At 45.7% G+C, this 23,858-nt stretch overlaps 1 protein-coding gene and 1 long non-coding RNA gene across 2 annotated transcripts; one reads left to right on the top strand and one right to left on the bottom strand.

The window, feature by feature from the left end:
* Positions 1-1,932: 1,932 nt before the first annotated feature.
* On the bottom strand, positions 1,933-20,523 carry CISD2 (CDGSH iron sulfur domain 2). The gene is made up of 3 exons (XM_006272725.4): positions 20,341-20,523; positions 3,157-3,371; positions 1,933-2,347 (listed from the first exon to the last, which is right to left on the bottom strand). The coding sequence occupies exons 1-3, from the start codon at positions 20,519-20,521 to the stop codon at positions 2,258-2,260; spliced, it is 486 nt and encodes a 161-aa protein (XP_006272787.2). The 5' UTR covers positions 20,522-20,523; the 3' UTR covers positions 1,933-2,257.
* LOC132248636 (uncharacterized) lies at positions 5,172-18,241 on the top strand. Its single transcript, XR_009459951.1, has 2 exons — positions 5,172-5,442; positions 17,380-18,241. It is a non-coding gene; the product is annotated as an uncharacterized LOC132248636 (long non-coding RNA).
* Positions 20,524-23,858: the final 3,335 nt, after the last annotated feature.

Genomic DNA, 23,858 nt, shown 5'->3' with positions numbered 1-23,858 from the left:
TTTCAAGCTCAAAACAGCAATCGAAATGAAACAAAAGTGTTCAAAGCAGCTTCAAAACAAAACAAGGGCACTTGAAACATTTCGAAACATTTCAAGTTTCAAAGCTGGGCGTGCTGCAGCTAAACAGAAACTAAGGAGAGGAGGGAGGGGGAAGTGGGTGGGAAGGACTGTTCTCTAATATTGACATCTAGCTCTCTGTCCAATTTCCCAGCTCTCTGATCACTTCCCCCAGCTCTTATCTGTACATGTGGTTTCAGCAGGCTGCTGCTGACACTGCAGCGGCAGCCTGTTGAAACCCAGTGCAAACATCCAGGGGCCCATGCCCCCCAGGAAGAGCTGGTGAAATGATCAGAGCTGGGAAATCGAACAGGGGGCTGGGGGAATGTTGGATGGGGGTGCAGGCCCCTGGATCTCCATGAGGGGACAGCAGGCTGCCACTGCTAGCTGGGGCCAGCGCCAGCATTGGTTTCTTCCTGGCGCTAAGCATGGGCTGTACCACACAGGCTCGGGTGCTGGCACTGACCCCAGCCGGCAGCTGCAGCCTGCTGTCATCCCACACGCAGATCTGGGGGCCTGCACCCCCCGGGAAGAGTCTGGCACAGACCCACAGCCCTTCCGGGGGGGCACAGGCCCCCAGATGCTGGCAGCGGAAACCTGCTGTCATCCCATGCACAGAAGTGATATGAGTTTTGCTTTGAACAGTTTGAGGTTCAGTTTCCCAGAAACCCCTGCACCCATCTCCTTGAAATATGGCACACTTCATGCCCTCACAAGGGGCTACCATCCCTGCAATTATCATCTGAAGCAGGCAAGAAATAACCAAGTTATAGGCATTTTCATGATTCCCCATTATAGCCTATGGGCAAAACATCAAAACACGTCAAAACAGTGAAACAGTTTTGACAAAATTAAATGGAGCAGTGCTTTGAAACAAAACAAAACACTGTCCCTTCGAAATGGCGAAACAAGAAGTAGAAACGAAATGGTGTTGTTTCACACAGCCATAAAGCTTACCTCTCTTAATCTTAGTACTATCATTTAACCACTAGGTGCAGCTTCACTTTGGAACCAAGACTACCATCTACAAAAGGGGTTGGCAACCTTTTGCCACCTTGGGCTGCTGCTTGTGATACAGCACCTGCCTCAGGCCACATCACATCACCCCCTGACAACCAGCAGATGCTGCAAAGGGGATAGTTTGGGAGGAGAAAAAAAAAAAGGTGGCAGTAGGACCCTAGTGATTCCTTCCCTGCTGCAGCAGAAAGACTAAACTGAATATGGCCAGCACTCAGACACCGGGGATGCCTCCTCTGCTGCTGTGGCTGAAGCATGCAGCAGATTCCCTGGAGTGCTGCAGGCAGGTTGCTGACTTGTGTAAATGGAGAACTTAACAACTGCTGAAGTTTTCCAAGTCTGGAGTCCTGAAATAGAAGACAGATATGCTGGTGCTAGCTAACCCAAGAAGTAGTTTAGTTTGAAGCTACTCTAGGATTAAAGCTGATGTGGTCAGCTGCCCTCTATCCAGTCAACAGGATATTGCCCAAGGATCTGTATGTTTATATTGCTGGCCTGGGGTTGGCAATTGCCTGCTGTTTGGAATACTGAAGCATGATCTCTTTGAGATAGCCAGCCTAGTGCAGCATTTGTTCAAATGGCATAATCTACTGCCTCTGCACAGTTATGTCATATTGATTATTCTATACAGTGATTCACAAGGAGAGTAAGAGACAAGATATCTATCCATTGAATACGTTTTGATCCAGACTTTCATCCTCAGGAAAATTAACTTAGCGCCCTTGAAATGAACGCAACTAAGTTAGATCCTATGCTACAAGTTAAATAGGACAGAAAGTACAACATGTAATATATATACATTTTGAAAAGCAAGCCACAGAATGGCAATTCAGTGCTACAGAAAATGAAACATCCAGCTCTTAGAAAAGGCAGTAGGGCTATTTTATTGTATGTTCATACTAAAAAAGATTAAACGTCTGATTGGTATGGTCATTACTGGAATAAGACTTATTTACAGAGATGTTTACTTTACAGTTTTACATATTAGACATAATTCTTCAGAACATACAAAGTATCAAAAGAATGACCTTTGGCTTAGCAACCTGTCTTAATGCAGCTTAAACCCAAAGGAAATCTACAATCACCATTAGACTAATAATGCTATCATATACACACAACATTGTGTCCTGTAAGTACACATGTATAAAGAGACTTCAGCTCTGTAATCATTTAAAGATGTTTGCTATACTTCTTTCTTCTTGAGTATTAGTGGACCCACATTATCTCCTGTTAATTCGTTGTGCTTGTTGTGAGAGCCATCACAAGCAGGGAACTGGAAAAGAAGCATACACAAGGGATTAGTATATTAATTCTAGAGCCTGATTAGTAGTAAATGATTTCATTAAGAAAAATTTCTGAAAGTTCTTTAATTCTACTCTTTTTCTTTCCTAGCAATGACAGTCTTCCGGCAGATCACTCAAAGAGCAGGTTGCTAGTAAGGAATTAAACTTTAGCAAAGTTTGAAAACAGCTGCTCCTAAACTACGAAGGTATGGACAAAGGTACGCTTATAGCAGTTTCAAAAGGGGAGAGCTGTACTCTAGATAGCAGCTGCTACCTGTTATGCCTGCATGAACCTGTAGTATGAAGTGCAGTAAAACTGCTCCAACTTCAACCATGTTTCATCTGCAGTCAAAGTTAGGATGATTTAGGGCACTTGTACTGCTATTCTGAGGTGAGTGGAGTGTTTTTCCTCTGAAAGAAGTGTTGAAAAAGTCTCATTTTCATTCTAAAACAAAATAATGATACCTTTGGTTTTTTTTTAATTGAATAGAACCATTTTTTCTTGGCTAGAATAGTTTATTCTAGGTTTAGAACAAAACACATGCAGGGAAGAAAAAAAAACCTTGTTTCACACCTCAAAGGGATAGCAGTTCTATGTACTGTGCACAGAACAGACTTGTGCTGCATCTTTCATGAACATAAGTGTTGCTATGCACATATAGACAGAGTAGAGAAGAATTGTACATTAATGTGTCCATCCTCCAGGTGGAAGGCACGTGCTCCAATTCACAGAAGACAGAACTGACGATAGCAACAGGTTTATTTCATTGCTCTGTGGCAGTCCCGTAAAGCATCTTACCGTTTTAGAACGCCAACACCTGCAGTAAGCTGCCTTTGTGAGGCACAAGTCTTCAATGTGTATTTCATTCACTACTTTAGGATTTTCCTTCTGGATCTTGAGGTTAATCAAGCTGTCTTTCTGTTGTTTCTTCTTGGGAAGGAATGGGCGAACAGCCAGGTAGCCAAGCAGTGCCAGCACACCCAAAAATGGCAATAACCGCAACCATTCTGAAACTGCAAAACACACACAATTTTCAGAGATGCCAGAATGTTATGGTTTCAGTATCAGCGACTTACAGCAGCACAACATTAGCAGTATTCCTATTTGCTTTAGATTAAAGGGGAATGAGAAGTTTGGCATCTAGGCTAGTAGAGGACTACGGAAAAGGTTTAAGAGGAAACACTGGAAGGGAGATTCATTGGGCTCTGCAAACGAAGGCCACGTACAGGCACATTTCTACTGGGAAAGTCACCAGGAGAAGGGAGCAGAACAGTAGCCACCTGCTGCTCTCAGCCTGCTCCCCAGACTAGAACATCCCCAGTTTGGGGAACAAGTTGGGGGCATTGCTGTAGAAAAGAGGCAAGAGAAGGAGCAGTCACCTCTGCTCCCCACCTTTTCCCCAGACCATGGTGTTCCCAGTCTGACAAATAACCTACTGCTCTCTCCCCTCCTGTAGACTGAGGTGATCCCAGTCTGGGGAAAGCACAGAGAGTTTTTTACCACTGCTCCACTTTCTCCCCAGCTCTCCTCCACTCCAACAACCTGGGCATTGTTAAATTTAGGAAATTATCAAAGGGTCAATGCAGCCTATTGAACATGAGACTTGAACCTTTTATATCATCCTACTTTTGGCAGCTTTTCAATTCACCATTTGGCTGAAGTTTTCCATTCCTGGTTTCTGCTCCAAGATGATTTCAGCAGAAATGGTGCAGCCCTTGCCAAAGAATAATGTTAGAAAACGTTAGAATAAAGTAAAAAAGTCTGACAGGGAGAGTCCCAAGAACAAAGGTGCCTTTTGCCATTTCACTCAAAATCCCTCCAGATTTGGCTAAATTAAGCCACAGAAAGTTGTCATGGAGCTGGTTTTGTTCAGTATCTTTATTAACAGCCTGCAAGATGGGATGGAGTGTGCCCTCAGCAAGTTTGCAGATGACATCAAGTGGGAGGGAGTAGTAGATATCCTGGAGCATAGGGATAGGATTCAGAGACCTAGACAAATTGGAGGAACAGTTTAAAAGAAATGTCATGAAGCGCATCCAGATGAGCACACGTATATAGTCTGCAGCACCTCGTATCTGTTTGAGGCACTGTAAACCGCATGCAGCGCTTATGCACTCATTCACTGTGCTGCTAATTTGCAGCGCACATTTTTTTTGACACCAGGAGATCCCAGTGTCAAAAACCTGACACTTATTTAAGTGGTGCAGTACACATGGCAGCAGCATGTGCCACCAGAAACGGTGCCTGCCCAGCCAGAGCCATGCTGGCTTCCAGCCAGGCTCCAAGCTGCCAGATCTGTGCTGTTTCTTCCCTAGGAGGCCTCCAGAACCCCAGGTAAAGATGCTAGGGGTCAGTACAGGTGCTGGCCCCAGTCTCCCCTACCCTACCTGGGTCATTTTGTCACGCGGCAGAGCATGCATGCAGGGGCGTGCCCTTAGACAACAACCAGCAGCACCAATATGTGCCACTGTTTTTTGTGCCACGGGAAATGTGTGCCCCTACATGTTTGAATTCATCTGGACACACCCATGAGTTCAATAAGGAGAGAAGAAATGCAAAGTCCTGCACTTAGGATGAAACAATCCCATGTACCGGTACAAGCTGGGAACCAACTGGCTAAGCAGCAGCTTTGCAGAAAAGGACCTGGGGATTACAGTGGACAATAAGCTGAATATGAGCTAACAGTGTGCCCTTGTTGCAAAGAAAGCAAATTGCATAGTGGGCCGCATTAGGAGGAGCACCGCTAGCAGATCAAGGGAAGTGATTCTTCCTCTATTCAGTACTGGTGTGGCCACATCTGGAGTATTGTGTCCACTTTTGGGCCCTCCACTACAGAAAGGATGTGGACAAATTGGAGAGAGTCTACCAGAGGGCAACAAAAATAGGGCTGGAGCACATAATTTCTGAGAGGCTGAGGGAACTGGGCTTATTTAGTCTGGAGAAGAGAAGACTGACGGGGGATTTAATAGCAGCCTTCAACTACCTGAAGGGAGGTTACAAAGAGGATGGAGCTTGACTGTTTTCAGTGGTGACAAATGACAGAACAAGGAGCAACGGTCTCAAGTTGCAGCAAGGGAAATTTAGGTAAGATATTAGGAAAAACTTTCTTACTAGGAGGGCAGTAAAGCACTAGAACAGGCTACCCAAAGAGGTTGTTCAATCTTTATGCTTGGAGGTTTTTAAGAGCTGTGTAGACAAAGCGTTGGCTGGGATGATCTAGTTGGAGATGGTCCTGCTTTGAGCAGGGGTTTGGACTAGATGATTTCCTGAGGTCCCTTCCAGCCCTAATTTACTACGATTCTAAGAATACATCAAAGATCTAGCTTGCTCCCAAGTTCTTTGAACTGCGCTTGCACTGAGGATGCTCCCCAGGCCCACCTACCTTCCTCTTCCTACCACATTTCAAGGCTTGTACACAGAGTGGCAGAAGGAGGTAACATTCATTGAAGCTTCCAAGGAACTTCAGAGCAGACAGCTGGTATAAGCTGCCATTTGTGTTCTGTAAACTGAACAATGATTATATCAGCTGGCTGTCTTTCCCTAGATCTTCTGTTAAAATGAATCACTGGATATGCATAGTAAGAAGCTGACTATTAATTTGAGGTTGCTACTGGGATTTTCTTCAAAGGCATACAAATAGGGAGGTAATCTTCTAAAGTCTCTCTTCACTGAAAAAAAACAAACAAACCATATTTTAATGGACTTGTCACAGAGCAAAAACTATTACATAAATGCACTGCAAGAAAAGACCTTGTATTAAATTATTTTGCCTGTATTCAAAACAAGTTCCTCTTTAAACTGGTTTAGTCAAAATGCAGCTACACTACTTCTCCAGTCTGTTTCAACACTAAAACAAAAAAGGAAATGTAATACAGCAGATGAAAACACTTCTCCTTTTCTGTCCCAGTAGTTTTAACTTACTCAAAAGTCACAGCAGTTCTATTCTTGGGCACAATGTTACATTTGTGGACAATGGATTGATTGATAAAGAAAAACGTGCACTTTCCCAGCAACAAACACAGGACTTTTCTCTTTTGAAGTGCATTCTATCATGTGAGAGCATACACCACGATGAAAGCACTGCACTGTGACAGATATACTCTCTTGCTTGCTCTTTCTTTACTCTTTGAAGTGAAAACTATCACTCACTTCTGTTTATGGTATTCTACCTGGGACATATGTACAAACCACAGCACTCGCTGTCAAAGGCATCATAAAGTGCATAATTGTCACTAGAAACACAACTGTCTGCATCTTCCATCTGCATGGGTTTTGATTCCTTGTAGAATTTAACCCCTATATGTAACCCCGCAGTGTGGCTGTTCCTGTTTCTTCTGATTTTTCTTTTCTTCCCCCATGCAAAATGTCTTCAGCAAAATCAACAGTAATGACTTCTAATGCAGTCAGTGTACTCACTGTGTGGGCAAAAATGTATTATACTTGCTAGACAGCAGCTACTGATGGCTTATTTACCAGTCTGTCATTGGCATAAGCAACAGCCACATGAAATGAAGGCTTGAGTACCCTCATTCTGCCAGGCAAGTATGCAGAACTTAGGGAAGATGTTTATTAAAAACCACCTTATTCTCTCAGTAGAGAAATGTCTTTCCAGTCAACTTGTCCAATGCTAAACGACATCAGAAGGATGTACAACACCTGCAAGGTGTTGAGGGAGTCTACTCTTACTGAGTACGCTGGGTGCCTGTAACTGCCAAAAACTAGGCCCACAGCAATTATGCTAGAAGCCAAAACAAAGCAAACCTTTCATAAGATTAGTTGCTTGAAATGCAAGGGTTGCCAATTTGATAATCAGATTAGCATTATCTAAGGACAGATCTACTGCTTCCTTTTGATCCCAAACTCTGATTTAATCTACGAAGAAGTTCTCGTTCTATTCCAGAATCACCTGACATAGCTTCACTTTCCTTTAATTGCCAGTAACAGAACAAGCAAAGTTTCAAAAACTTCAGAGAAAGCAATCCTGAAGTAGGGCTTTGCAGCTAGGAATTACACACTAACCGAGTTGTGTCTAGACACACAGGAAGCCAGGGATGGTCACAACAGGCATAGATAGCTTGCGTGTGGGGCACCCAGAAGACACGAGAAGAGACAAAGATGCAGATAAGGTGGAAAACAAAGTAAAGCAGCAAAACTGGCAGGGAGTACAGGGCTGGGAGCAGAAAGCAGAGAAGCAAAACAGACAAGAGAAGGCAATCAGAGTGGCACTTGCATAGGATGCAGGGCTAATTCGTGCAGGAGAAATTTAAGCCTGCCAAAAAAGGTTGGCCTCAAATGATGTAAGCCATTTTGTAGTCTAACTGTGTACATAAGAAAAGGGCATTATGTGTATATAACTGGAGCGTAGTGCAGTGTTCTAGACCAGGGGTTGTCAACCACGGGCAGGCATACCCCTGGGGGTACTTGGGAAGGCCCTAGGGCAGGGGTAGGCAACGTTTTTTGGCTGGAGTGCTAAAAAACACCACACTGTCTACCTCAGAAGGTGCCGGAGTGCTGGCATGCCAGAAAAAAATGTGGGCAAGGGGTACATGGCAGGATGTCCTGCTTGTGCCACTTGCCTCCCACCCAAAGCCCCTGCCCCCAGCCCTACTGCCCCTTGCCCCCAACCCAAAGCCCCTGCCCTACAGCCTGGGCTCTGTGGTTGCCAGCAGCTACCCTGGCTCTGGGCAGCTGCTGGAGCCCAGGCTGCTCCCAGCAGGGCCTACAGCATCCCAGCTGCCTGCTGGGAGCAGCCTGGGATCCCAGCTGGCAGCAGCTCCCCAGAGCCGGGGCCGGCTGCAGCCGGGAGGCTCCAAACAGCTGTGCCAGGCTCCAGCATCAGCTCTGCACTGGCGTGTGCGACATTTTTGCCGCACTAGCCAATGATTTCTGTGGCACCAGAGGCTTTCCTGATCACCAAAACAAAACAGGGTCATGAGGCGCACCTCTTATTTATATATTGTAATATTTTATGCTTACTTAATATTTATAACGAAGCTGTAGCCCTTGGAAGTATTAAAAAAATCTAAATTGAAAGCAGTGCTGTGAGTCTACAAACAGCTACTGTGCCTCTATGGCTGCTCGTGCCTTTCTGAGCCAGATGGAACAACACTAACAGGACTGCTCACTTTTACTGATGCTATTCAGAACTGCAGTTAGACACAATAAGGTCACTCCATTAGTTGTTACTTAGGAAAGCTGAGCAGCAATAGGAGCAATCAAAAGAGCTGTTCATGACTGTGCCCAAAAATGGGCAGTGGGAAGAGCATGGTGTAATGAAGATCCATCTGTGCCCCTCCAGAGAGGAAACTTTGGTTTCTTTTTCCTTCCAGCCATCAGCTGATCTTCAAACTCACCAGAAGTTTGCTAGCTAGGGGCTAATAAACAAGGTTCAGCCCCTAAACTGTGTCCAAGAATAGCACTATGACAGGAATTCCAAAACGCTCCCTAAAAGCTGAGGAGATGGACTTAATCCCTGTGTTTTTTCCACGTGGTCTTTAAGAAGAAGAGAACTCCCTAAAACAGTAACAAGAAGCTTATTACATGCTCACAGAAAGAAGCAAAGCTGACAGTGTCAAGTTAAATAAAAATGTATGGCCTCCACGTAAGACAAACCTTTCATCAACTGCTGCTCTTTTCCCTCTCTTCTTTGGAAGGCAGGAGGAAAGGGCAGACAGCCAGAGGTGGTTTTGCAATATAATGGCTTATCAGGTAGTAAGGATGCCAAACTTCAGAAGTACACAGTTGTGATAGGCTTCTCATAAGAAGCTCTCTGAAAATTCAAGTTACTTCCTGAATTACACTGTCCTCAGTTAACTAGCAGTTAACCTTCTCCAACATATTTGTACTGTGACCTGTTTAGGTTTTTTAAAACATATCCAAACAATTTGTATACAATCTAAATGCAAAGACCCTACCCTGCCATTTCAGATTCCTGTTCACTAGGTCAACAGCCAACAGGGGGAGGGGGAGGTAGAGAGAAGAGAAATCTTTCAGTGCCTGTATCACAGTTTAAATCATAAATTAAGACACTTAATTCCACCTATAGGCTATCAAACAGCTTTGTGAGTTGCCAATGTCTGAGATTCACTTTTCAAGTAAGCTAGAGGCTGTAGCTCATGGTATATCCCACTCCCTCACACTTCTCTATGGCAAGTGCAGTTAAATAGAGCATATATTATCAAAGAAATGGCCCCTGACAAAGCACCAAACATTTGTCAGAGGGTCTGCAGGACAGGCCTCTTTCTGTGGGACGTTCTACTTAGGTTACCGTCGCAGGGCACTAAGGTGCCTGCTCCTCCAAGAACAGAGATTGCCTGGGGAGAGAGCCCAGAGCCAGACAGGAGTCCAGATGCAGGTTATGGTGACAACCTGCTAATGAGGAAATTAGCCGCACCTGGTCAGCTGGCCAGAAGAGGCAGGGCCCTGGGCCCATATAAACCCCAGGGCTGGAACCAGGCAGTTCAGTTCCCTACCAGCAGCTGAAGGGGGAAGAGCCTCCAGGGAGGAATGGCCCAAAGACGCAGCAGCCACCAGATACACTGCCCTTAGGGCTAATGGGGCTCCAGGAGCCCACAAGGTACCCTTGCCTACTAGGAACTTAGCACCAGAGAAGAAGTTTTACTTTTTTTAAAAGGGTTAGAGCATACCCTGAACTTTTGTGTTACATTACAGCCTAGGGGCTCATGTTTGTTTGCTGTTTGATAATACTGGTGGTTTGGGTGAGGCTATTGGGGAAGGAGGAAGCCTTATTGGGGGCCCACTACAGTGTGGGGACCCTAGCGCTAACGTGGGTGCAGTATTTGGGGTGCATAGGCCCAGGTGCCAGAGGGCATGGTGACAAGGGGGAAACTAGGCCCCAGTGCCAGTGAGGCGCAGAGACGGCTGCGGAGAGCCCAGGGAGGACAAGGGGGCCAAATTATAGCAAGGCCTAGGTGAGACCACGCCAGTACCATCTGCGAGGCTTGGGGCATGGTAAAGGGTTGGTGTGGAACCATGCATATAGCCCAGAAAGCTGAGAGTGTCTTGGGGACATCCACCGTGAAGTGGGACGCCAAGGGGTCTACGAACCCCAGGGCTCAGTAAGATCCAGCAAGACCATGTCCAAACATAAAAGATCAAAGAGCAGCCTCCCTATATTAACAGTACCAGCAAGACGTGGTGGGCGAGATACAGGGTGCCTGTCGGGCAAGACTGGCACAGTTAAGGAGCCCTAGGGGTAACCCGGTCATCCCTAGTGACCCCACCCTGTTACAGTTACCAAAAAATCTCATAGTTTTTATAGAACAAAGGAAAGCCCACAACCAAGTGTTAGGGTCCCTCCACTAGAAAATGCAAGTATAGCCAGCTCCTACAATAAGTTTACAACTCTCTTATCTTGACTCTCATAAAACCACAAGTCATTCTGACCCAAAGATAAACATTGTCTATATATTTTACTACTACTCTAATAAAAAATAACAATATAAAAAGCATAGTCATCTTGAGGGTGCTGTACATTTTGCCTATTATGAATGTGAAGGGGGAGGAAAAAAATGAAGCCCCAACGAAGTAAAAGGAAGAGAGACTTCTGAATGCCAAGGGTGGGACTGTACTGGAAGACAGACAGTCAATATCAAAACCTAGTCCTTTCCTTCCTCCCCACCCTTCACTGCTTGTATTTTCAGGGATTAATGGGTTTTGTAGTTGATGCTAAATAGTTGGTTCCTCTCCACACCTGCAACCAGTGCTCCATCACAGCTGAGAGGCCTGGACTGATGGATGGACTCTAATCTGCCTTAATGTCTAGTATAGTAGACTCAAGGTTTTTACCTGAATAAAGTATATTCTATTTACAATGCTTACCACTCAGCATCTTGCATATTTTACTCTATTTCTACATGACTTCCCCACCAGGGATGCTGGTTTTCTCTGATTTAAAAAAAAAAAAAAATTCCAATTTTTGGATGCAAAAAAGTAACCCAAAATCCATTTTTCCAAGATTAAAATGAACCACCACTAATATATACCCTTCCACGGAAGAATGTGGATTTTGAGTTACTTCTTTATATCCAAAAATTGGGGAATTTTTTTTTTAAATCATCGAAAACCAGGATCCCTGCTCACCACCATGATATGTAAATTTAAACTGCCCCAATCTGGTAACTAAGGAAGCTCTATGAAGTAAATGTAGAAAAGGTTTCAATAGCCAAAATATTATATCTACCCAGACTCTGGGGTTGGGATCCTTTAACCTGAGAGTAAAACAGCAATATTCAAACAAATGCATATTTACTATGCATACAATGCTGATCCAGTTGTTACCAATTGGCTCAGATGACAGAGTGATCCAACGCTGCACAACTCTTCCTCACTCAAATCCAAATCTCACACAATTTACATCCAGCACAAGCCCTGTGGCAACAGGCCAACAATGAAGCAGCAGGTGTGGACACACTTGAAGCTGTAGCCGTAAGTACACAGGTGGCTCAGGGCTTTGGGTCGCTTTCTACTGGACAGAAGTGGCAGTAGAACTCAGCAGTCCTGAGTGGCTGAGCAGCCCTATTCAGGACCACACTGCTCACCTCCTAGAGTGAGGAAAGGGCTAAAAAAGGTGCCCCAAATATTGTCTGCTTCACCTCACCCTGGCCAGCATACCGCAGCTGGCAGAGGTTCCACTACAGCAGTCGAAAAAGAAAGAAATCAATCTCCCTCAAGCTGGGCACATGGAACATATGCACATTGATCGACAGAAAGGAGAACTGCCCTCATGCGGAGAGAACTGGGCAGTTACAATGTCCAGATTGTTGCCATCAGCGAGACTCCCCTACCCAACGAAGGGCAGCTCCCAAGAAAAGCTGGCTACACATTCTTCTGTAGAAGTTGTGGCAGTGAAGCCAAATGGGAAGCAGGTGTCGGCTTTGCTATACAAAACAGCCTCACCAAGAAGCTGAAATACCTGCCTAAGGGAGCGAATGACCAACTGATGGGGCTCAAGCTTCCCCTGCTCAGCAAAAATTGCGCCACTATCATCAGTGCATACACCCCTACCATGCCAACTCTGACTAAGTCAAGAACCAGTTCTACAATGACCTCCACTCCATGATCACTACTGTACTCAAGTCTGACCGGCTTATCCTCCTTAGCAAATACAACACCAGGATTGGTTCTGACTGCCAAGCACGGGATGGCATCATTGGGAAGCACGGGATCAGAAGCTGCAATAGCAATGGTCTTCTCCTACTCAGACTATGTGCTGAACACTGGTTACCAACACTGTGTTCTGTCTCCCCAGCTGGAAGAAGACATTGTGGATGCACTCTTGCTCTAAGCACAGGCATCTTATCAACTATGTCACTGTCCAAAGGAGGGATATGACGTCCATGTAACCAAAGCAATGCGAGGCGCCAAATGCTGGACTGATCATCAACTCATCATCTCACTAAAGATCACGATTCAAACCAGACAGTGTCCACAAGGACGAAGTGGACCAAAGCGCCTCAACACTGCAGGGCTGATAAGTGACAGCACCAGGCTGTCTCTTGCAAACCATCTGAAAGATCAGCTTCACACTACACCGCTCCATTCCGGCTCCATCGAAGCCAACTGGAAACAGCTCGATTAAATTATACACTGGAGCTTTTGAGACCCTGGGACCAACCATCCGCAGGCACCAAGACTGGTTTGATGAAAATGACAAGGAGATACAATGGCTGCTGGAAGAGAAACAACATCTCCACAGAGCCTACCTCTATGATAAGTAGTGTGTCAACACAACACACCTACAGCTCAATACAGAAGACCATTCAATACAAGCTGTAAGGGGCGCAGGACATGGTTAAAAAACAAGGCAGACAACATCCAGCACTATGCTGACCATAACAATGTGAAGTTCTTTGATGCCGTAAAGGCCGTCTACAACCTGCAAGTCCTCGGATCCTCCCCTCTGCTGTCTGCCAATAGGACCATGCTGCTAACTGACAAGGTCCAGATCTTCCAGAGATTAACTGAACGCTTCAGTGTCATAATCAATCAGACCTCCACTGTAAACATGGACACCATATACAAGCTGCCTTAAATCACCATCAACATTTCACTTGAAGGTCCACCTACAATCGTGGAAGTCCAAAAGCCCATACAACAAATGTCAAGTGGAAAAGCTCCTGGAGCCAATGCAATTCCAGTGGAGGTCTATAAATTAGGTGGTCACGGCCTCACAGAGAAACTAACTAATATCTTCTGCAGTATGTGGGCACAGGAGGTAGTCCCTCAAGAACTCAAGGATGCCTCTATAGTCCACTTGTACAAGAGGAAGGGAAATCACCAGCTCTGTAACAACCACAGGGGCATCTCCCTTCTCTCAACTGACAGCAAAATACTTGCAAGAGTCCTCCTCAACCGGTTGACCGACCATCTAAACAACTTACTGCCTGAGAGTCAATGTGGCTTCAGAAAAGTACACAGAACCACCAACATGATGTTTACAGCCTGGCAGCTTTAGGAAAAATTGACCTTCTCCTCACATTCGTCGACCTAACCAAAGCCTTTGACACAGTGAACCGCGAAGGCCTCTGGGAAATCATGAAGAAGTACAGATGCCCCAGAAAATTCATCAATATGGTTCAACAGTTCCACGATGGGAATCAGGTACCATTTTGACAGAGACACCTTCAACCTGCTCAGGCTCCGAGCGAGCTCCAAAGTCCAGATAGCCGCGCTTCGCGACTTCTTCTTCACTAACGACTGTGCAGTATGCAATGGTCCATGGACCTATTCTTGTCAGCCTGCAACAACTTCAGACTCACTATTAACACGAAAAAGACCAAAGTGATGTTTCAACCTGCGCCTGGCACAACACCCCAGGAACCACACACCTCAGTTAAAGGCCAACACCTGCTGATGGTCAACAAGTTTGCCTATCTAGGCAGCATACTCTCCTGTGCTGACCACATCGACAACAAAATCAATGAGAGGCTTGCAAAAGCTGTCATGGCTTTCATCAGACTCCATAAGTTGGTCTGGAACTGCAGAAGCATCAGAATGTCAACAAAACTGAAAGTTTACAAAGTCATCATCCTCCCGACCCTTCTTTATGCCTGCGAAACCTGGACCGTCTACCAGCATCATGCTAAGAAACTAAACCACTTCCACCTGTGCTGACTGACAAAGATACTAAGGATTAAGTGGCAAGACAAGATTTCAGACACTGAGGTGCTCGGCAGATCAGCTCTTCCCAGCTAAGATGGGCTGGCCACCTTTCAAGAATGCCCAACGTTCACCTGCCAAAGAAAATCTTCTATGGCTAACTGTCAAATGGAGTACACTTTCACGGAGCACCGAAGAAGCAGTACAAGGACACCCTAAAGGTGTCCCTAAAGAGTTTCAGCATCAACCTGGAGTCATGGGAGCAAATCACTCATGACCATCCATCCTGGAAGTCACCAGTCCAGAGCAGAGCACTGGCCTTCGAGTAGCGGCGCATGGCAGAGGCAGTGAGGAAGCACGTGGCTAGGAAAACGAGGACCTCTCATGTCCCGTCCTCATCACTCTCCTGCCCCTGCTGTAGCAGATTGTTCAGGGCAGAGATGGGGCTTATAAGTCATGTAGGTACCCACATGACCTAGCCTCCACACATACCCCTTCCTCTCTCTTCTTTCTCCCTTTCTCTTTTCTCCCCTCCCTGTCTCTCCCCCCCGCCCTCCGGATTCAGTCATCTTCACTCCCGAAGGACAAACGAACAATGCTAATCCTAGTTGAGTGGCCAATACATGGTACCCCAACCCAAATAATAAGACTATGATTTTTCATTTAAGATGTATTAAAAAATCCGTTCTTGCCATTCTTTCAAAGGCAGGACAAAAAACTGTCAAAATTTGGAAATTTTCTTTTGAGGTTGCTGAAAAAAATATTTATTCTCCTTATTTTGTTGTGAACATGAGTAATAAATGGGATTTTAACCCTAACCTACATTGTATAACACCCTTTCAATGATTATAATTTAATTGGCAGTATTTCCACCATCTTGAATTTGAGCTATTGACCTACACATGTTTAAGAGTCTCACATGATTTTCAAGGCAGAGGCCTTGTCTTCCACCTGCTTCTAAAATGACATATTAATCTACAATTTATAAATGTTACAGTTTAGTTACAGTACCACCTACCATACAAGCTACAAGTAGGGGTGTGTGAAGCTTTGATTGCCGATTCGATTTGGATAAGATTTGGCCCGATTCGTAGGCTGAATCACTGAATCTGAATCGAATTGGGAGACCAAAAAAACCCTCTGAATTGGTTTGGAAAAAGATTAGGAAGCAGTCTTGCAGGGGAACAGAAACTGAGAAGAGGGTGGGAGAGTGGGAGAAAGACTGACACCTGTAGCCGGCAGTAACTGTGATCTTTCCCCAAGTTCCCTTCCAATCATAGCGCTCTGGGGGAGGGACATAGAAACAGCACATAAGCCTCTGTCTGTAGCCTTTCTGTCCCTTTTGTAAGCTGTTTCTGCCTGAGCACTGGTGAGGCCCCGTTATAGGCTACCATCCCTGCTGTTTTCAACCCACTGCACCTTAACACATACACACAAAGTCACGCCACCAATTTTGCTTTCAGAAGCTTGAGGTGCAGTTTCCCAGAAACCCCTGCACCTATCTGCTTAAACCTTGGCAGTCTTCATGACCTCAAAATGGGCTACCATCCCTCCTATTTTCATCCAAATCTGCCGAAAAATGACAAAGTTATAGGTTTTTCAGTGATTCCCCCATTATAGTCTATGGCCGAATCTTCGAATCTCTCCAAATCAAAGCCAAATCTTCCAAAGCCAGTTCGGTTGAATCAATTCAGGACAGTGATCCAAATTTCCAAATCGAATCACTGTCCTCTGAATCTGAATCGAATGCCTCCCTATTCACACAGGCCTAGCTACTAGCCACTTGTGGCAGCCACTTCCCAGACTTTAAGCAGGGACTGCCCCTGATTCCAGGTACTAATACATAGGCTAAAAAGAAGTTAGGTTAAAAGGAGAGAGAGAGCACTGAAAGATAAAGAGAAAACAGACATCCATATACATGATACCAAAATTATTAGAAAATGGAGTCATAGTACAGGATATGAGGTTATCAGTATCTTGTGAGCTATTATAAATTCTTAATCAGTAACTTGTTTAATTATAGTTACCACCATGTCCTGGGTGCTTGCAGGACATATGGAAATGGACATATATAACTATTTCCATTTGTGGGGCTGTGCCATTTTATATTGAGTTTCACGTATGCATGCATGAAACTGCAGCCTGGGAACTCTGCATCTATGTATGCTCTATCACTTGGCTTGCTTTAATCTTTTTTGTAACGTGCAGTTTCCAAACTATTCAGTATATTATTAACATACTGAGGGCCCTTGTCCACTGAGGGTGTGAACCAAGTACAATGCTCTACACAGAAACACAGCACTCTTTCCTTTTACCCACCTCTGAGAGTGCTCTTTTCCTACACGCTGGCTGTTTGCCCTCTTTAAAAAGAGAATCCCTTTTTATCGACTATTTTTATAAAACAACATAATACATTTCTTAATATTTCCCTTTACTTAAAATATTATTGTTATTATTATTCTTAAATAAATAAACATTTCCTAACTTTAATGTTGTTGTTTTTATTTTTAAGGAAGCCTCTCTTTCTGTAAGTTTGTCACAGAAATCACTTTGGGATGGGTTATATCAAAGTCCTCCCAAACTTCATCTGGCCTTCTCCATGTTTAATCACAGAGGTCCATTAAAATGCATTTAATCTGAAATACTAGCTTCACCGCAGACTATGTATATTGTAGTGAGATGAACACGAGAGATTTGAAATGTCAGCACCAGTGTTACTAGGATAACACAAAACACTGCCTGGGAATGTGTGCATTTCATGCTGCGTGAACAGCTGATAGGGAGAAAAAAAGTGTCTTTAACTTAGATATGGTCATGTATTTTCAGGATCCATTTTAGTTGATGCCGAACCACTGGGGTCACAAACAAGGTCATTCTGTTTATCACGTTCTGTTATTTCAGGTGGCTGCTACTATGAAAGAAAGGACTGCTGGCCAAGATGGAAGCTTGCAAGGAGGGATGATCTTGGAAAAGACTCATTACATCAAGTTTACCATGCTAATGCTAACATGATGCTGATCATGTTAAGTTTACCTTAACAATGAATACTTCAGCCTTCCACATGTCACCTCCGGCTGTTTTTCTCACTTTAGTGCTATCAACATGATACACGTGTTATACCTTTAAGAAAAAGATAAGTGTGACAATGGATAGTAGCCTAGCTGCATACTAGGGGAGGAGGGAGGATATCATGTATGCAGATTTATGCTGTTAGCCCATAGCTCTGTATTTCTGGCTACATTTTGGATCTGCAGCCTTTCTACTAAGTTCAACTGCTCAAGTACTAGTGAAAACAGTAAGAATCAGAGGTAGCAAATTTATACAATTTCTGGAGTTTTCCATCTAAGCTCAGTGAATTGCTATAGCAGTAACAAAGCTGTTTTCATTCCAATCTCTTCTTTCTTCCACATACAGAAACATTCACCTTTGGGACTGAAGTGTCATATAAATGGACTCAGCCAGAGGTGAGCTCCCCGTACTCCTTTCAGGCAGAAAGGACTTAGTGCAAGCAGAATGAGTTACGTAACAAGCTGAAGAGTTCTCCCCTTCCATCTCCCTCTTTAAAAAAAAACCAACCATAAAAAAACTGATGTTTTCTCAGAATCTGTCAAATGACTAAAGTTTATAATTTCAAAGTTAATGCTATTTAGTCTCAGCAAGAAGTCTGTATTTCAAGTTATATAAAGCACAAATGCTTTTAAAACTGTGTGGTTGCATGTGCAGGACTGTGCATTAATAAGAGAAAATTCTGTTATGCCATTCATTGTGTTGTAAGACATATATTTTGTGTACATAAACACAGGTAGACTGCACAACAATTCAGTTACAGGCAATACAGGCTCAGACAGCTGAAGCAAACAGGGATTAGTCAAGAAGCTTTATATTTTAAACTAGGAAATGAAATAAAAAAAATACTGTTACACAACATTACAGTGGCAAGATGGAAAGCTTAAGGCAGGAAATACCAAATGTTATGGCTGTATGGTACCTGATCCATTTCATATCAGAATTAAGATTTCCCTTCACTTGGTGCAGAATAATTACCACATGCCAGAGAAACTTTAGAAAGAAGGAAGCATAGCTTGGTAGTGCTCAGGAGAGAGAGTTAGATATAGTATGGGAGAACACTCAATGTAAACATGCTGGAAGACAAAACTCAAATGCTCCCTAACACTGCTGAATCTGAAAAAGCCTGGTGTTCAGTGTAAGCAAGTGAGCCAGCTTAAGTTTTGGGAGCTTTAATACTGCCAAAGCAGTGACATGATCTTTGTATCCGTTCCCAAACGAACAATGCTAGCTGAAAGAGTGTTTTCCAGGTTTCATCTGCATGACAACCAAGTCAAAAGGTTTGATTCATGAAGTTCCCATTTACAATTTATTCAGGACCTCAACAGAGCATGAATTCAAACAGCACAATTCTATCCTTAAAATGGCATAACTCTAGCAAGTCCAAGAGACATCTAATGACTCTGTGGGAAAGCATTTCCTCGCCTTTTTCAATCTGATTACCGTGTGCACCTGGCTGTGTCTTTGGCTATGGGTGTTCTCATAGGAGGATACGAACATTAAGAACATCTGCGTCAGAGCATGGGTCCATTTTGCCCAGTGTCCTGTGTCACACAGGGGCAGAGCGTGGATGATGAAAGGGACAGTGAACTGGGTATGAGCAAGGCTCTGACCACTGTTCCTCTCTCACCTGCAGCCTCTAACATTAAAGGTAATGTTTAACCTTTATTCTTGGCAGGCCAGATGGGCAGCGCCTAGTCCCTCTGTGGGTCTGATCCAGCCAGTGGCCCTGATCTGGCACAGCAGGACCCCATCTGTACAAAGAGTGTGGCCCAACACCAATTCTGGTGTGTGGGGAGTAGAGAAGGAGTGGGGGGAATTTGGCAGTGGGGGCAGGTGGTAGTATTAATGGCCATTCTTCCCCATCACCCAATTTCCCCGCCACTGAATCATAGAAAATTAGGTTTGGCAGTGACCTCATGAGATCATCTAGTCCAAACCCCTGCTGAAAACAGCACCAGTCCCAACTAGATCATTCCAGACAGGGCTTCGTTGAACTGGGTCTCAAAAATCTCCAAGAATGGAGAGTCCATGACTCCTCTATAGGTAACCTGTTCCAGTGCTTCACCACACTCCTAGTGAGAACTTTTTTCCTAATATCTAATTTAAACTTCCCATGCTGAAACTTCAGACCATTGCTCCTTGTTCAGTTATCTGCCCCCACCGAGCACAGACGAGCTCCATTCTCTTTTGAACCCCCGTTCAGGTAGTTAAAGGTTGCTATCAAATCCCCCCTCAGTCTTGTCTTCTGCAGACCAAGTTGGGCACCTATACACGTGCATCGAGCTGCTCTGACGCAATTAACTGATTCTGCTGGAGCGTGGCAATTACTGTGCTCCAGCAGACTCCAGTGTCACATGTATTGGCGTCCCTGCACTGAAACATGGCAGTGGAAGCACTTTAACTAAAACTCGCTGTACCAGCTTTAATTAAAGCATCCTCACTGCTATTTTCCAGCCCCAGGCCAGTGTATAAACGCCCATCAAGCCCAGTCCCCTCAGCAACCACGTGCCCCCCCCTCTAACCATTTCCGCTGGCCTCTCTCCAACTTATCCGCATCCTTTCTGCAGCGGGGCCCAAAACTGGGCACAGGCTTCCAGGTGCGGCCTCTCCCCAGTGCTGGACGGGGGGATAACCGCTCCCCTCCGTGTGCTGGCGGCGACAGCGGGCCTGGCCGGGCCGGGCCCTCTGCGGCGGGAGCGGTCTCCCCAGTCGCCCGCACCGCCCTGCCGGCGGCTCCCGGGGACGCCCCGGCCCGTCCCCCGGGACCCGGCCCCGCTCCACCGGCTCTAGTACCTGTGAGCCGGACGAAGCCGCTAAGGCTCTCAGGCAGCGGCAGGCGCCGCAGGTAGGCCGGCAGCTGCACCTTCACGATGCGGGCCAGGCTGTCCAGCACCATGGCGGCAGACTCGGGCCGGGCCGTAGCTCCGCCCCCGGCGCTCAGGTCACCAGCCGGACCGCTCCCTCGGTTGCGCATGCGCACGGGGAAAGCGAAGCCCTTGCCTTCAGCGTGCCCTGAGTTTGCTACAGGGGGGCAGAGGAAGGTTGTACTAAGCCCGGGCCGTGGCATGCGCGCGCATGCACACACACCGCCGCATGCGCACTAAGGGAGGAGAAGCCCGTGCTTTGAGTTCGACGTACACCATAGACCCGCTGCGCCGGGCTGAGTGGTTGCACCGAGCCTGGCATTTTGGTTGCGCGCGCGCGCGCGTGTGTTCGTTCCCCTCCCCCTCCCCCCTCCGCATGCGCACTGGGGGAGGGGGGAATACGGGGCAACCCCGCGGGCGGGAGCGGGGTTTCTGCCGGCGATGCACCTCTTCGCGAGTCTTCCGCCTCGCAAGCTTTCGGGCACAAACACCCTATGCCTAAGGAAGATGTTTGTGCTCAAAAGGTTGCAAAGAACATTTTGTTTTCCAATTATTTAGTTGGTGTAATAAAAGATACTGCATTTAACCAAAGAACCTGGTCTACCTCTGAAGTTACGCATCCCTCCGTAAATAAGGTGTATTCGAGCGCCGTGGTTCTCAACCTTTTTTGTAGCAGGACCTAGGGGCCAGTTTCCACCCAGTGCCCCGCACTCCTGAGCGGCTGCCCCCAGGCCCCAGCCCCCTCGGCATGGAGCAAGGGGTGGGTGTGGGACCTCTGCCAGCCTGCAAGGGAAAAGTCGCGGTTTCCCACGTTTTTTTCTGCTTTAAAGGAGAACTCATCTTTAAAGTTTGTTCGCGACCCTTTCATATATTCTTGCCACCCACTTCTGGGTGTTGACTCGCAGTAAAAATGCTGTTCTAGTGGGTGAGCAGCGTGCTTCAGCAAACACCCACCTGTGGCTTTCACCATGCCCTTGTAGCCAGGATATCCTTACCCCTAAGAATGGGCCCTGATACTGAACAAAGGCTGCTTGTTCCCAGCTGGTGGCAATTCATAACAATAAAGGCAGGGGATCTTTGCCAGTTTATATCAGGTGAAGCTCTGGCCCCAAGTGGCATGAAGATCAAGGCCTTCCTATAGCCACCAACTGTGTTATATATTAAATATTAGGAGAATTTTCTAAAGGCTGTCCCATATGTATCCAGTTGAGTCAGGGCCCAGAGGCCTCAAAGCAGGGTGCACTAGCAGCCTGGCCTGAACTATTGAGTGATTTCTGATTATTTTACAGATGTTTAGAGAGGGACTTAAGAACATAATTGAAAAAATCAGGGCTTGGCCATGATGTGAAGTACTGGAGTCCTGCAAATTTTTCCGTTCTCACTCATATTTGCATCTTGGGCTTTTGTTGCAAGGCCAGGATTTACATGTGGCTATAGATGTCCCCACAAGTCAAAACTCAGAATTAATTCCTGACAGAGGCAGGAAGTCAGCCTTGAAGCTAGGGTCTAAGTCCAAGAATGTCTGGGACACCCAGGTCCACAATGTAGGCTGTAGCCCACCTCCAAAATTATAAATCAGCCATAGGCCGTCTCCTCTTCTGAATGTTTTTCACACACACACTTAAAATTAAACTATTTCACTTTTTTAACAGCTTGGTTAATTTTTTCCCACCTCCCTTCATTTCATATTATTCCCTAAAGTATTTAATACAGAAGCCCCTTAAAAATCTAGTCAAAATTGCATATCCAAGTCACTTTTGTTATACCCAAATCACTCTTCTGATATAATTGTCGTCTGTCTATCATCAAGCTGATTGGCTAAGGACTCAAGCCAGAACTGAAACTCAGCTTCCTGAACCCAGCTTGTTTGAAGCCTTTAACAGTCCTAAAGCTTTCAGACAAGTGACAGTGTTGAAGAAGTGATATTTGAATACTCAGTGCCAGACCTGTCATTAAGCATGGGTGACAGCCCAGATGGTCAGGGGGGCACCAAACACCCAGCCATCCTGCCCCTCCTTAGTTGATCCCTGTGACTGTCCCCTACCCCATGGGGTCCTCTTATGCATCCCTGGCTCAGCCATGCAGGGCACCACCCCCAGCCCCACCCCGCCCCATCGCCCCAAGATCCCAGTGTGGTGTGGCACTGAGAGAGGTGGGCAGAGGGAGGCGGGAGGCAAGCTGGGCCAACACTGCTGCCTCCTAATTGATTCCCAACTTTCTACTCTTTCCTCACAAACCTTTCCTTCCCAGCTGCTGGCTCTGCTCTGTGCATCCAGCTTGCCCTGCACTCTCGAGCACAGAGCAGGTAAGCACCCTGCTCCATCCTGGTCCCCTCTGTGCCACTCGGCAGCCCCAGCCCCAGCCCTGCACTGGGCTCAGGCAGTGACAGAATGAATCCCTGCCACACCATCACAGTCCCCTGGGCACAGCCTACCCTGGCAGCTTGCCGGGGGCAACGCAGGGCAGGGGCAGAGCTGTCTACCCCCAGCTTGGGAGCTGCTGTCCCTGAGGCACTGGTGTCCCTGAACCCACTGCTCAGAAGGAGCTGGGCTGGACAGTGCGGGCAGGGTGATGCCTGCTGCAGTCCCGTGCCCCTGCCTGCCCCTGCGCTGCTGAGGGGTGGGGGTAGGGGGCACCAGAATACGTCACCCACTGCACCATTTTCCCTAAGGCCACCTCTGCTCAATGCTATCCTATTACTTTCCTTATTCTGGTACTGTAAGTGTAATGTTGCAGTTGTGATGGTCCAGAAATTATTTGAGGGGCAAGGATTTTTTAGGGCAGTATCTTTTATTGGACCAACCATGTAACTGGGATAGAGTTAGGCAAGATTTTGAAAGCAAGACATTGTTCCTCAGGTCTGATCACAATGAACCAGACACAGTTATGCTTATAAATATGATATCTAATTGTCAGCTGTATAAACAACACACCATATCATGGCTGTAGCTTTCTCTTTGTCATATGGGTTCAAAATATGATACAGCTATAGCTCAAACTCTAACGCTGATGACATATGATCTTATGATTTATGAATTAATCTGTTCATTACCACCTTTCTCCATTAAAGTTACACTGCATGTCAGCAGTCTTCAAATTATTGCAGACATACACCTCCAAGAAAGATTTTTCTACATGTAAGGGGCTTTTCATTCCATAGGTGTTACATTTTTATATCATGGTTTGAAGCTTCCAAGATGGAGACATATGAAATTACTCTGACTGCTGGGAATTACAGTATTATACATAAAGGCATAGTTTATGCAGAGAATGCAGGCAGAGCTCTCTCAGGTTTGTTTTTTTTAACCAAAAGAAGAAATAAATGCCTGGCATAGAATTTTTTTCACTGCTTGGCCAGTGAAAAAACTTCTGTCATGTAGCCATTCAGGACAATCTGGTTCAGAGAATCCTACCAAACCTGAAATGTAGCCCCTGAGTCAGGTAAGT

The sequence above is a fragment of the Alligator mississippiensis genome, chromosome 2, assembly GCF_030867095.1.
Source record: "Alligator mississippiensis isolate rAllMis1 chromosome 2, rAllMis1, whole genome shotgun sequence".
Classification (NCBI taxonomy): domain Eukaryota; kingdom Metazoa; phylum Chordata; order Crocodylia; family Alligatoridae; genus Alligator; species Alligator mississippiensis.
This window is presented reverse-complemented; position numbering and strand designations above follow the sequence as displayed.

Bases quoted from the DNA above. Each gene is read 5' to 3' on its own strand.
- CISD2 (XM_006272725.4), bottom strand. From the start codon at position 20,521: ATGCGCAACCGAGGGAGCGGTCCGGCTGGTGACCTGAGCGCCGGGGGC. The intron at 3,372-20,340 runs GTACTAGAGCCG...TGTGTTTTGCAG, and splicing joins CGGCTTCGTCCGGCTCACAG to TTTCAGAATGGTTGCGGTTA. The intron at 2,348-3,156 runs GTAAGATGCTTT...CTTCTTTTCCAG, and splicing joins GGTGTTGGCGTTCTAAAACG to TTCCCTGCTTGTGATGGCTC.